Source organism: Pristis pectinata, chromosome 3 (assembly GCF_009764475.1).
Source record: "Pristis pectinata isolate sPriPec2 chromosome 3, sPriPec2.1.pri, whole genome shotgun sequence".
NCBI classification, from domain to species: Eukaryota; Metazoa; Chordata; class Chondrichthyes; order Rhinopristiformes; family Pristidae; genus Pristis; species Pristis pectinata.
In genome coordinates this window covers 52321535-52335183 of record NC_067407.1, presented here as the reverse complement: position 1 = coordinate 52335183, position 13649 = coordinate 52321535, and the positions used below count along the sequence as shown (strand labels likewise).

Sequence of the window (13649 nt, the reverse complement as noted above, 5' to 3'; positions counted from 1 at the left end):
TGGGGTGGGGAAAGACAATTGACCAATGTTCATCTCAGTAAAATCAATCAGATCTAATCCTGGAACATAAAATTTGGAAAGTAATGTCACAATTCATGAATACATAAATTAGAGACACATGTAGGTTTTGTTAAATAGTGTAAGTATGGAACTTTTAAACTGAGGCACTCTCAAAGTTTCACTAGTGACAATTTTAAATTAGTCAAATGTTTTGATTTAAAAAAACAAAAATGTGAGCAGGATTGTCATGGAATACCCGCAAGAATCAGAAAGATGTTGGAGGAACAAAGGACTGCAGATACTGGAATCTAGATGAAAAACACTATGATGCTGGAGGAACTCAGCAGGCCAGGCAGCATCCATGGAGAAACGCAGGTGGTCACAATTTCGGGTCAGGACCCTTCTTGGTTTTCTTTCCATTGTTAAAGAATTTGCATGTAATTGATTTAGAACAGTTGTTTTGTTGAAACGCTGTCATGCATTAATGTCCTTAATTGCTGCTCCGTCCATCAAAACCCCCTGCTGCTCAATTACATAGTTCCATCTGCCACATAAAAGGCAAGCTTCAGCAAGTTCTGGCACTTACACCCACAAATCTATATGCAGCATTACCAGAAGCCACTTGACATAAACATGAAAGGCTTCTAAAATTTGATAAGAATTTTTGTGTTATGGCATTTTCCTTACCAAGATTTCTGTTATAATTAACTAAAGTACACCAGGTACTGATCTCACGCAGAGCATTCAGAGTGCCACGTCTAAGCAGTTTACCACCTTCTGCAGATAGGGATCATGGATAACAAAGAGGCCATTTTCGTATACGTGGCAGTAACCTGGTCACCCACCACAGGTAGAACATGGAACACTGCCCAGCAAATTAGTCCTTATTGGCTTGTTTTTACTCCTTTTCCTTTTTTACCTGCATATTTATCTCCTTCTTTCTCTCTCTCACCTAAATTTCTCAGAATCCATTACCTATTAACTGAAACAAACTGTTGGAATAACAAGAAAAAAAAGTCAAATTTCTCAAAGATATTATGTTCAGGCAAAACTGCCATAAAAATTCATTTACGTAAAGCAATACTGAATATTCATATTGGTCTAACTTCTGTCAACCAATGGCTGAAGTTAATTTTATCCTCATTTCTAAAATTGGCAAGGACCTATTTTAGTTGAGTCATTTTTAAAGTTGGTAAATGTAGGAGACGTGTTTCCCTGAAGGGAGGCACAGAACATCAAAACCTAAATCTTCACAAGTTGGTCATGAGTACTTCTTATTGGATGACTATAGAAGGATCATTGAATGCTGTTACGGACTCAGTGAATGTCCCTTTAAGATAGAGAGAGAGAGTGTGTGTGTGTGTGTGTGTGTGTGTGTGTGTGTGTGTGTGTGTGTGTGTGTGTGTGGGGGGGGGGGGCGTGCTTACGTCAATAGAAGATAAAGGACGTAATGACGTTGTTGAAGAAGCAGAAGAGGAGGAAAGAAAGAGAGAGAGAAGAAGAAGAAGAAGAAGAAGAGAGAGAGAAGGGAGAGAGACACCAGCCTGCTTGTTTTCTCTATCGATGGATGAGAAACTATAACTGTGTCTGCCACTGAAATCCATGTATGGAAGTTGGAAGTAATCCGGTGGAGTTCACTTTGTTGCTGACCTGTAGAAGGATACAGGTATTTGTGTGTGGACGACCACGATTCGGATGCTTTTCGGGGTGAGGGAGTCACTACCGAGTAAACACTGAAGTGTCATTTGGGTTCCATCGTGGAACATTTGGATTTCGTATTTACTCTCTCTCTGTTTCTCTACATCTACGTCTTATCTTCAGACAACGGTGGTTGTTGAAGAAGCCCTTGCTCATGTTTCACCTTATGGCTTGCGGAACTGAACTTTAAGAACCATTCCGGAACTTGGAGTTTGGGACTTTGTCACACACACACACGAAGAGTTTAGCTTTGGGGTTAACGTTCAAGGTTTAACATTTTTGAATTCTAACATACTAACATTGTTACTTTTATTTTACGTATTAACATAAGTAGTGATTAATAAAATAGTTTTTAACACTGAATCATGCTCAGTGTGTTTCTTTTGTTGCTGGTTTGTGACAATGCAAAGGATACAACTGTTTTCTCAGTCAATAAATGATGCAAGGTAGAGGCTGATAAACAGCTGCAAGTCAGAGAGAAGTGCTCAGCCTTCACATATGAACTGTGGGAAATAACTTAGGCTTTCTATTACAATTACTGAACAGTTCATATATTACACAGTTCTTATTTGACAGTGTATAAAACAGAAATATCTTGATTATTAGAGCATATGGTAGCAAAGAAATGTTTTTACTGGTTTAGGTTCTACTGTACTGTATTTTGAATTGCAATAGGTGGGGAATTAATTTGAGGATGGCAGTAATGAGAAAAGGCCATCTAGCTTAATAAGATTTCACCAAATGAAAATTTATATTCTGATGATTTTTCACTATTCTAATCCATAAACTCTTTTCCTTTTGGAAAATATCTGATAGATGTTACTCCTATAGAAATACAACTTACAGCAGCTGTCCTGTCAACTTCATATCGACTGCTAAGGATAAAACAAGCTTCAGCATCATCCATTCTGAATCACCAGGAGACACCATTGTAGAAGAAGGCAGCATTTATGGATAAAAAGACAAATATTTGAGAATCATTAATACAATAATGATATATTTGCAAATAGTACAGAGACAATAATCCCCATGGTTGAACAATTAATCTATCCGCCCAATGTTACTTTCATTGTCAGTTTCAAAAGTGTATATGAACAAAGTAATGAACACCTAGAAATGATTTGTACACACAGCTCTCATTCAGGGGATCTTAGCTAGTGTTATAAAGCAGGGTAGCAAAGCTTCTATGGTTTTTAGCTATCAATTAAACATGGAAATAATTCCTTTCATTATATTTTTTCCTGGATGAATCAACATATTATTTTGAAGAAAGTCCCCATCCTGTTTTCAACTTTTTTTTTAATATATATGATATAGCAATTAATGTCGATCACAAATATCTTTTCCAAAAGGAAAAGAGTGTAGAAGAAGAATATTTTCTTCTCATTAAAGAATTAATGATTGTAAATGATCTGCTGACAGAACTATTGTATAAAGATTGTAAATGATCATGTATAATGATCATGAATATGTATAAAGATTGTAAATGATCAGCAAAAAAAGGGGCAAGAATATAAACCAGTATATTGCAATTGTATGTAGCACTGACAAATCACCACTGGTGCTTTTCACATAGTGTGCAGGCAGCAACATTACTTACCTTGAACCAATTCACATATTAATAAAGTTTCCCTTCTACCTTGTCTTTACAGTGGGAACTTTCACTTGAACTGTTTATTTTCTCTGCCTATACAAATCATTATTTCACCCTCAGCATTTTTAACAAGGTATCTTTCTCACTAATCTCTCACCAAATATAAGTTAACAGAACTGGGTGTCTGCTGAGCTGTTTGTGAGATTGTTCCAAACTGTACTTTTTCTGGAAGATAAAAGTCTTGGTATAAAATTTCAGAGTTTAATTTTGTTGCAATTACAGTTATTACTAGTGTCCAGAAAATGAAATTGACTTGGGTTAGATGCTGACAAGGCTTAGCCATAAATAAAGCTTCAAGAAAACCAAATAGTTCTGACATTCAGAAACATTCAACAACACTCTAAAAGTATCAAAACTAATCAAATTATTAAATGCTTGGAGAATTATTTCAAAAATGTAAGAAAAAAAATCAAAAATACCAGAAAAAAATCAAAAATACCAGACATAAAAGCATTCAAATGAACTTCAACATTTAAAAGATCTAAAAATAACACCACCACAGTCCCCTCACAGCTTTTCTTCTCCAAGTTCGAGTGAATTCCCCAGTAGAAGTGCTGGGAAACTGCCACAACCTCACGCTGCACTACCAGACTCCTACATATGAGCAGTCAGCAGCAAGTTCGGGACTTCTGCATTTGTCCACGCTGCCATTGGAAACTTGAATGCACTGGCATTTACTTGGGGAAATGCCGGCTCTTCTGGACAGAACCCCCCACCATTTCTTCCAAAATCTTGGCCATTGGAATATGTATTTTGCCTCTCATTAGGAAGCTATTTGAAATTCTAATCACATATTGCACACAAAAAATCTTTCTCTCTGGTTTCCTTTGCCTGTTTGGCTATTACCTTATATCTGAACCTTCTGATTATGGCACTGGAAACTGTTTTCATTCACTCTATGTAAATACTTCACTATTTTGAATACCTCTGATTCTCAATTATCACTGTTGTAAGAGCTACCCCAGGTTTCAACAGTCTATTCATGTATCTGTAGCAGTCCTCCACAGAAACTTTCTAATAAGTGCCTCCAAAGCTTTCACTTCATACCCACATTTAGACATAATACTCAGGTTGATGCCCTAGTAATAACAGGTTCTTTCAGAATGTGAGTGGGGTGTAAGTGGAAGTGCTTGTATTTGCAGGAATTGTTTTTGTAACTTGGTGGATTATTTTTTGTACTGAGAAAGTGAAATTGAAGAGGAAAACAGGAAATACCAATACAAAAAGGAAGAAGAAAATAGAGTCAACAGGAATGATGTATTTAATGGAATCAACAAACAAAAACTTGATTGGGTAAAGTGTTTAAATAGAGTATCTTATATGAACTGAATCTGCATTAAATATAGAATTTATCACAAGTTAGACCTTGTTAATTCACTTAGGTGCTCATTAATTATTATTAGATCCTACATTTATTTTCATAGCTTTCCTTACAAACATGGCTGCAATAGATTTTCCATGCCAAGTTATTTTACCACTTTGCATGCCTGAAATGTATATAATATTTTACTATCCTAAGTAAGGTAATCAGCAGTCCTGGAAAATGTTCCTGCAGCTTTCTATTAACAGATCATCTGGACAATACTTTATTATGCCTAAATCAACACAGGAAGATTGAAAGCCAGGCATAATTCACGCATCCAAATTTCTGCTAGGAATTAAAATATTTTTGCTAAATTTCTACAAGTGAATTATTCAGGTCGATTTTGCATAAGACTTATGAACTGAGATGGCATCTAAAGCACATAGAACAAAAAAAATGTTAAACTTCCCATCATGTCTTTCTGGATACAGGATGTTGCCTCTCTGAAGTTCCTGGACCTGACAGCAGCCATTAAAGCAGCTGATTTGAAGCACAAGTCCAATGAACAATGACTGGAATTCACCCAAATATGGTGGCCTTTTCTAGCCCTGTAATATATATTATGTAGGTAGTATGTATAAGGCAAAGCCTTCCGGATTAGGCAATCAGTATTTCCCAGAACCAAACTACCAATCTCATGGCTACCTATTAAGATACTGGCTTGCACGTGGCATTTGAGAATTTGTTAACTGTGGTTGTCATTTTCAGAATACAAGGTTGTACTTTCTTGAAAGATGCCCTGGGTTCCGTTTTGAAATGCAAATTGTGTTGCAAATCCCTGCAGCCATTTGGTGAAAGTATAGTTTTCTTAGGCATAGCAACTCTAAAAATTTCCTGAAATCTGTTGGCCTGTAATTGCCATTTGGGCATATGCTAGCATTTGGAGTTGAATAGCGAATGGGAAAGTTTCATTGGGAATTACATCTTTTTAACTTGGATCGTCTGTTTGGTCAGGAAAATTTTCTTGGCAGTCTCAGAGTTCTCAGTGCTGTTTAAGGTAAGCTCAGGTCTGTCTAGACAGAATACAAAGAGCATCCAAGTAATTGCTTTGCAAAGCTTCTCCGGGCACCAAAGTAAAGAATTTTCATGATTGCCTTCTGCAGCATGAAAATGCCATTTCTTTTATTCCAGTCATGCCCTGTGGATTGGGAATGTATGTAGCTGTTTTAATCATTTCCATGCTAGCCTTCTGTACAGATATTATTGTGAAATGAGAGTCAAACAACATCAGCACATGGGAAGGACTCAGATCCTTGATTAGATATGGCAATGCAGTCATTGTGAGATGTAAATCTGATATAAAAGGATACAGACTCCACAATCCTGCAGCCCCCATCCACCCCTTCCTGCCCAATTTGCAGTCTTCAAAAAGATAAAACATCCCAAATCCAATAGCGAGTCAAAGTGGCATCTGTGATCAAGACCAAAAGTAAAAACAAACGCCACCAAGTCAGTGTAGTTTCACAAATGGATGGGGATGATCATGCTTGGCAAATCTATTGGATTTTCTAAGCAGATGACAGAAATTAAAGGAGTTCATATCTACCAAAGGCACAGAACAAGAGCTCTCAGGTCAATCACTGATAAAGGGGCAGGTAATCGAATAGTGCCCGTTTGTGCCAAGGTAATTTTCTACCTGTGTATTTCTAGACCTAGATAGTCCCAAATCTTTGTGACATCCACCAAAAACATGTCCAAATCCAAGTGTTGGCAGACAACACCAGGCCCCATCTTACCACCACTCTTATTGACCTTTGACAGAATCTGATTTCATACTTTGCTGGTTCAAAATTGCATGAGTAACTTATCTCCATTCAAATATTGGGAAGACCAAAGTCATTGCCTTTAGTTCATGCATAAACTCAGTTCTATAGCCTTATACACCACTTCCCACCCTTGCTGTGCCCTGACTGAAGTCATTCCAAACTCTTTGCAACCTCAAGAATCTATATGACCATGAGCTAAAACCTCTGGACCTTATATTTGCTTCATTTAAGGACTCATCACCAACTCTGGTTCTACCTGATCATATTCTTTGCTGGAATCCTTATCCATGTCTTTAACTTTAGATACAAATATTCTATGCCTTCCCTGATCAGCCTCCCAGTTCACAACCTCCAAAACCTGAGCTCAAGTTCAGTTTAATCATCACCACTATGGTCACTGACCAACACTAGTTCCCAGTCAAGCAGTGTGAAATTCTCAACTTTTTTCTCATATCCTTCCCTGGCTTTGGGCCTTCCTATAAGTTCACAACCCTCCACAATCTCTGTGCTATTCCAAGTTTATTTAAAATTAGGAAATGCTGAGATAAATTTAATCCAAATTAGATTTGGAACTAATGAGCAGAATTTTAGCGTAGGCTTTACACACTTACTTGGCCCTCAGAAGGTCTTGATCTTTCAATGCTGATCCCTGTAGGTAGATCACTCTTTGTGCCCACATTGGAATCTGCAGTACTCTTCGAACCTGTATGTCCATTTCAGTAGGACAAAGAATCACCACATAGTAATCCTGTAAGAAAAGAATAAGGTCAAATATATAATTAGAAAGATACAAGGTATATTTTCTTCCATTTCAAAGCATAAGCAAAAATGTAACTTTTTAAACTGCTTGTTTGACTAACAAATCAAATGAAAGAAATATGTTTTCTTGCTTTTCTCAGTTCCCCTGATTCACTTATAAATATGTAGCTAATTAGTAAATTCACTTCTATGTCTCAAAATGTCTTGTACATTTTTTTAAATTACATTGTCATAATTGTCATTAGTAAACAATAATTTAAATGCTGTTGTGCAATGTATGTCACGATAAAGCTAACAATAATTTACAGTTAGCATTGGATACCTCAGGTATGTCAGAACATCAAATACTTTATAAACTACAAGTGGTAGGCTACAACAGTAAAACAGTAATTATGAAAATAAACTTGGTTAGTACTTCTCACAGATTATTTAGATGTCATACCAGTTCACATAAAAATGTTGCATCTTATATACAAAACTAAATCTGAGCCAGGTGTTTAGTTGTGTTTGGTGTAAGAGAATTGTACACCCAAAGGAAAGGTGTTTGCTGATACTATTTATTTTTGTTTATGCATTGTTGTAAAATATCTGAGGAACTTATTGCAGATAAATGAGTCTTCATAATCATGTTTGCCAGTTAGCTGTATTGATTCCTGATGCTTCTAAAACATCTTCACTGAAATACAGTATTTTGATAATAAAAATTGAATTTTATTGACCAATTCATTGCTCATGAATAGATTTTCTGGTTATCGTGCAACATTAATCCTGGATTCATGTAGCACAAAACTATCTGGAGAACAACATGTTAAAATTAATTGGATTCACTTTTCCACTGAGTGGGTAATGTAAAAAATTTACTGTCAATTGATCAACATTCATCAATGCCAACTGTGTAAACACTGCAAAAATTACATTTTTTGTCCTAGTTCACTATTGTCTGCTTGGCAGTAAATCAGTATAAATTACACCACTAAATAAAAACTCATCCACATAACTTATTAATCACAATACAGAGTGAAAATATGATTGAACTCCAAATGTGTACTTCTCTAATATTTATTTACTAGTTTACTGATTATGCAAACATTTCCATAATTAGATTTTGTGCTAATAGTTCCAATAGAAATATGTACAATTTAATTAAATTGCATGTAGTCCAAAAAATACAGAATATTCACTATTTCAACTAAAATACAAAATTAAATGCCTTTCTGGTGCTTTAGTACTTTAGCTTGTGAAATTTTGGATGATATTTTGTAAATATTAATACTGGGAAATGTGGTTGCAAGATATAAGAAAACTGGCACCCTCTACTAAACTCATAAATTCAACTATATTTATGTTAAAATACTTTAAGTGGACAACTAAGTGAATGATTATATATCCTTTATAACCTGGAGACGGGGATGGGCATAGAATTCATTCAAAAAATCCATGAGCAGGTCAATCTTCAAAGAAGTGACACACAGCACGACGTGCTTCTCTGTCTGTGCTCTGTGGCGACTATAGTTTCCACCTGATTTCTGTCTCTCCATCCATAGATAGGCCAGCTGTTCAAACTAAAAAGACAGCATATGAGTTACCATCTAAGACAAACAAAACCAGAAGATACTGTCCATGATTAACATTGACAGACAATCTAGGAGGCCAGATGATTCTTTTTTTCTTCTTCTGTGTAATCCAGATTATAATGCACTCATCTATTTTTGTTCATTGTAAATCAATATATTACATTTTACATACAGAATGTATAAAAAGATGCCCATCTTTATATGAATTAATTTCTACAGAAGAAAAGATTCAGAAAATAAGTTTTCCAATCAACGTTGTCCTTTTTGTGGGAAAATGGTGTGTGTTATGGAAAATGTGGGCATTTGATTGGTTATACTAAGTTGCACCCATAGTCTTATCCAATTTGTTGGTTTACAATTTTTCCATTTTAAGTAAAATAATGGGCCAAATCTTACTGTCTCAGCATCCATGCGGTCCCTAAGCCTATGCTTACAAAATTCAGATACAGAGGGCTACTTCCAGTCAACTATTAATAATGTTAACCTCTGGAGGAATTACTAGAAGGCAAACTAATGCCCCAGTGTTTATGCCAGTACAACCTCAGTAATCCATTTACTTGTGTAACTAAGGCGTCCAGAACTGTGCTGGTGCCAGTCCACAACACTACATTTAAAAAGCCCTTGGAGAACCTTCTGTGTTTTCATTTTGTTGATCTAATGGTTGTGTGCCATGGACTACCATCCTTGCTAAGGTATCACAATCTTGGATGAACTTATTACCCGACTAGAATTTCATCTTACATATTTATTTGGAGCAATGTAATATGCCATGGGCAAGTTGTCTTCACTCATCAGTAACCTTCTATCTGCATTTAAAAAAAAATGTTTTGCTGCTGAATTTTGCAGCCTAAATCAATATTGTTTCAAAGCAATCTAGGGGAAGTTCACAATATATCCAATTAATTTATAAGATAAGGGATTTAGTGTTACTCATGAGGTTACTTTGCTCCTTGGTCATGGCCCATAATTTGCACCCAGCAGCAAACTAACAATGCTTGTGGCTAACCTCAAAAACAAAGTTCCTTACAAAGTTTTAATGGTCTCTGTGGTGAAGAACATCCATTTTTCCAATGCCTGCTGCTGCAACAGGATTCCAGGCACCCAGCAGTCATGTTATCATGAAGCTGGTTGAGCAGACAATCAGGTTAAAGAATCTCACTGACCAGGAACTTGGCTTTTGAAACCATCAGCTGAGCAATAAGTGAAGCGTGAAACATAGCAGCTGTTAAAATATTCCCTGATTTTAATTACCTCGAACTTTACTGTTAAATGTTGGTAACCATTGGCAATAATGCTTGGAAATAGGCTATTGGATCTAATTCCAAGTTGGACCTGGAGTAGGATTTCAGATCCCATTAATTACATTGGAGCTTGTAGGTACTTCATGCTGGCAAAGTAGCCCTCTGTATCTGAATTTTGTAAGCACAGGCTTAGTGATACCTTGGATGGTGAGACAGTAAGTTTTGGCCCTGTGGCAACTCACCTTACTGGCATTGAACCGGCTCCTGACATCCCAAACATCGTCGGAGGCCCCGACCCAAGATGGTGCAGGGCCCTCCTTCTTCTCCATCGTTGAGCTAGAAAGCCCACGCACGGGAAGGTCAGGTGACCCGTGCGTGATGTCAGCACGGGAACCGTAGCGCGGGAAGATTTCGGGTATTAAAGATGCACAGCGCCACTGTAGTTCATTCGACTTCTGACTTCAAACAATCAACTCTGTGTCTTCATTTCATAGTGTGTAGCTAGCCGCCACATTGGTGACCCCAATGGGCCCAAATGTTTTCAGACCCACAATGTCTGCACAACAAGAGGTACAGGCAGTAGCCCTTAAACTGCACACCTTCTGGACCCTCTGGCCTCGTGTCTGGTTCGACCAGGCCGAGGCCCAGTTCCAGATTCGTCAGATCACCAGGGACGACACCAAGTACTACTACGTGGTGAGCGCCCTCGACCAAGACACTGCAGCTCAGGTCGAGGACTTCATCCAAGCGCCCCCGGAGGAGAAGAAGTACGATAAGTTCAAGACCCTCCTTCTTGAGACTTTTGGCCTTTCCCGACATGAACGGGCCTCCCGTCTCCTCCACCTCGATGGGTTGGGTGACAGACCACCTCCCCCCCGCACTCATGAACGAGATGTTAGCCCTGGTAGATGGCTACAAACCCTGCCTGAGGTTTCAGCAGGTCTTTCTGGAGCAGTTACCCAACGACATCCTCCTGTTCCTGGCGGATGCCGATTTCAGCGACCCCCAGAAGGTGGCTGCCCGGGTGGATGTCCTTTGGCGGGCGAAAAAGGAGAGCGGGGCGTCTGTCGAGCGCATTGCCATGCCACGTACCCAGTGGCCCAGCAGGCCAGACCCAGCAATCGAATGCACCCCACCCGTCACCAGGTCTGAGACACTGACTGACCAATGGTATTTCTACCACCAGCGGTGGGGCGCAGATGCCTGCAGGTGCCAGCCACCATGCAGGTTTCCGGGAAACGCCAGGGCCAGCTGCTGCTGATGGCTACGGCGGCTGGCCACCCGGATAGCCTCTTGCATGTGTGGGACAGGCGTTCCGGCCGTCGTTACCTGGTGGATACCGGAGCCAAAGTCAGCATCATGCCTCCCAACAGCCACGAGACTCGCAACTGCACACGAGGACCCACCCTCAGAGCCGCCAACGGCAGCGCCATCCAGACCTCTATCACCCGTTTGGTGCACCTCCAATTCGGCACCTGCAACTTTACTTGGAAATTCACCCTGGCCGCTGTTGCGCAACCACTCCTCAGGGCAGACTTCCTTCGCACCAACAGTCTGCTGGTTGACCTGCGGGGTAAGCATTTGCTACATGCCAGGACCTTCCAAATGTTCTCGTTGGGTGAGGCCAAGCTACCGGCCCCACACCTCAACTCCATCAACATGTCGACCAACGAGTTCGCCAGGGTCCTGGCAGAGTTCCCGTCTGTACTAACACCCCAGTTCTCCACCACCTTGCCCAAGCACGGCATCCAGCATCACATCCCCACCCAGGGCCCTCCCCTCCACGCCCGCACCCACCCCCGGACAAGCTCCGTCTCACGAAAGAGGAATTCAAAAAGATGGAGGACTTGGGGATCATCCGCAGGTCGGACAGCCCATGGGCCTCTCCGCTACACGTGGTCCCCAAGGCAGCTGGAGGCTGGAGACCCTGCGGCGATTACCGATGCCTGAATGACATAACTACCCTGGACCGGTCCCCCGTGCCACATATTCAGGACTTCGTTGCCAACCTGCACGGGCAGTCCATTTTTTTCCAAGGTCGACTGCCTCCGCGGCTATCACCAGATCCCGGTGCATCCAGGTGACATTCCAAGGATGGCGCTGATCATACCTTTCAGCCTCTTTGAATTCGTCCAGATGCCCTTTGGCCTCAAGAACGCTGCCCAGTCCTTCCAACGACTGATGGCCGCAGTTGGGCGGGACCTTGACTTCGCCTTCATATACCTCGACGACATCTTGATCGCCAGCAGCAACTGCCAGGAACATTTCATGCACCTCCGCCAACTCTTTTCTGCCTGAGGGATTTTGGCCTCACCATCAACCCAGCCAAATGCCAGTTTGGGCTTGAGACAATCGATTTCCTGGGCCATCGGATCGACAAACACGGCACCGCGCCCCTGCCTGTAAAGGTCAACGCCGTCCGCCATTTCGCCAGACCCACCTCCATCAAGGGCCTGCAGGAATTCCTCAGTATGGTAAACTTTTATCACCAGTTCATACCATCCGCGGCCCGCATCATGCGCCCGTTGTTTGCTCTCCTGTCGGGCGGAAACAAGGACATTGTTTGGTCAGACGAGGCTCACACCGCGTTCATCAAAACCAAGCGGACCTTGGTGGACGCGGTCGTGTTGATGCATCCTCGCACGGACATCCCAACTGCCCTCATGGTCGACGCCTCCAGCACAGTGGTCGGAGGCGTTCTAGAGCAGCTTATCGAAGGGCGTTGGCAACCGCTGGCGTTCTTCAGCGGACACCTTCAACCATCAGAGCTCAAATATAGCGCCTTTGACTGCAAGCTGTTGGCGCTGTACCTGGCCATCAGACACTTCCGATACTTCTTGGAGGGCAGGCCGTTTACAGCTTTCACCGACCACAAGCCGTTGACCTTCGCTTTCAACAAGGTCTCAGATCCCCGGTCAGCATGGCAGCAGCGGCACTTGTCGTACATCTCAGAGTACACCACTGGCGTCCGCCATCTGTCCGGGAAAGAGAATGTGGTCGCGGATGCACCATCACAGCCCACCATCCAAGTTTTGTCCCAGAGGGTGGATTTCGGCGCCTTGGCGGAGGCACAGCAAACGGACATGGAGATGCCCAGCTATCGCAGTTCAGTCTCGGGCCTGCAACAGCAAGACCAACTGGTAGGCCCCAGTGAGCACACTCTGCTCTGCGATATTTCCACAGGTAAACCCCGCCCCATCGTCCCAGCTGCCTGGCGTCGACGGGTGCTTGATTCCATCCACGGCCTAGCACACCCATCCATCCAGACTACTGTCCGGATGGTGTCAGACAAGTTTGTCTGGCATGGCCTGCGTAAACAGGTTTCCAAATGTGCCTGGTCCTGCACACACTGCCAAACCTTGAAAGTCCAGCAGCATGTCAAGGCCCCCCTGCAGGACTTTCAACCTACCCGCTGGAGGTTCGATCATATCCATGTCGACTTGGTTGGCCCCCTCCCAGTCTCCCGAGGAGCGTGGTACTTCCTCACGATTGTCGACCATTTTACCCGCTGGCCTGAAGCCATTCCCCTCACAGACACCTCCATCCAGTCCTGCGCACGGGCCCTTTTGTCAACTTGGGTGGCCCGTTTTGGTG

General features: G+C 41.5%; 1 protein-coding gene across 1 annotated transcript in view; it reads right to left on the bottom strand.

Moving 5' to 3' along the window:
- Positions 1 to 13649, bottom strand: part of LOC127568103 (potassium channel subfamily T member 2) — a 546938-nt gene that overhangs the window by 288464 nt on the left and 244825 nt on the right. Inside the window, exons 11-13 of the mRNA XM_052011419.1 lie at positions 8638 to 8802; positions 7093 to 7229; positions 2543 to 2606 (exon numbers count right to left, since the gene is read on the bottom strand). Coding sequence (XP_051867379.1) covers positions 2543 to 2606; positions 7093 to 7229; positions 8638 to 8802 — 366 coding nt within the window. The remainder of the gene's footprint in view (positions 1 to 2542; positions 2607 to 7092; positions 7230 to 8637; positions 8803 to 13649) is intronic.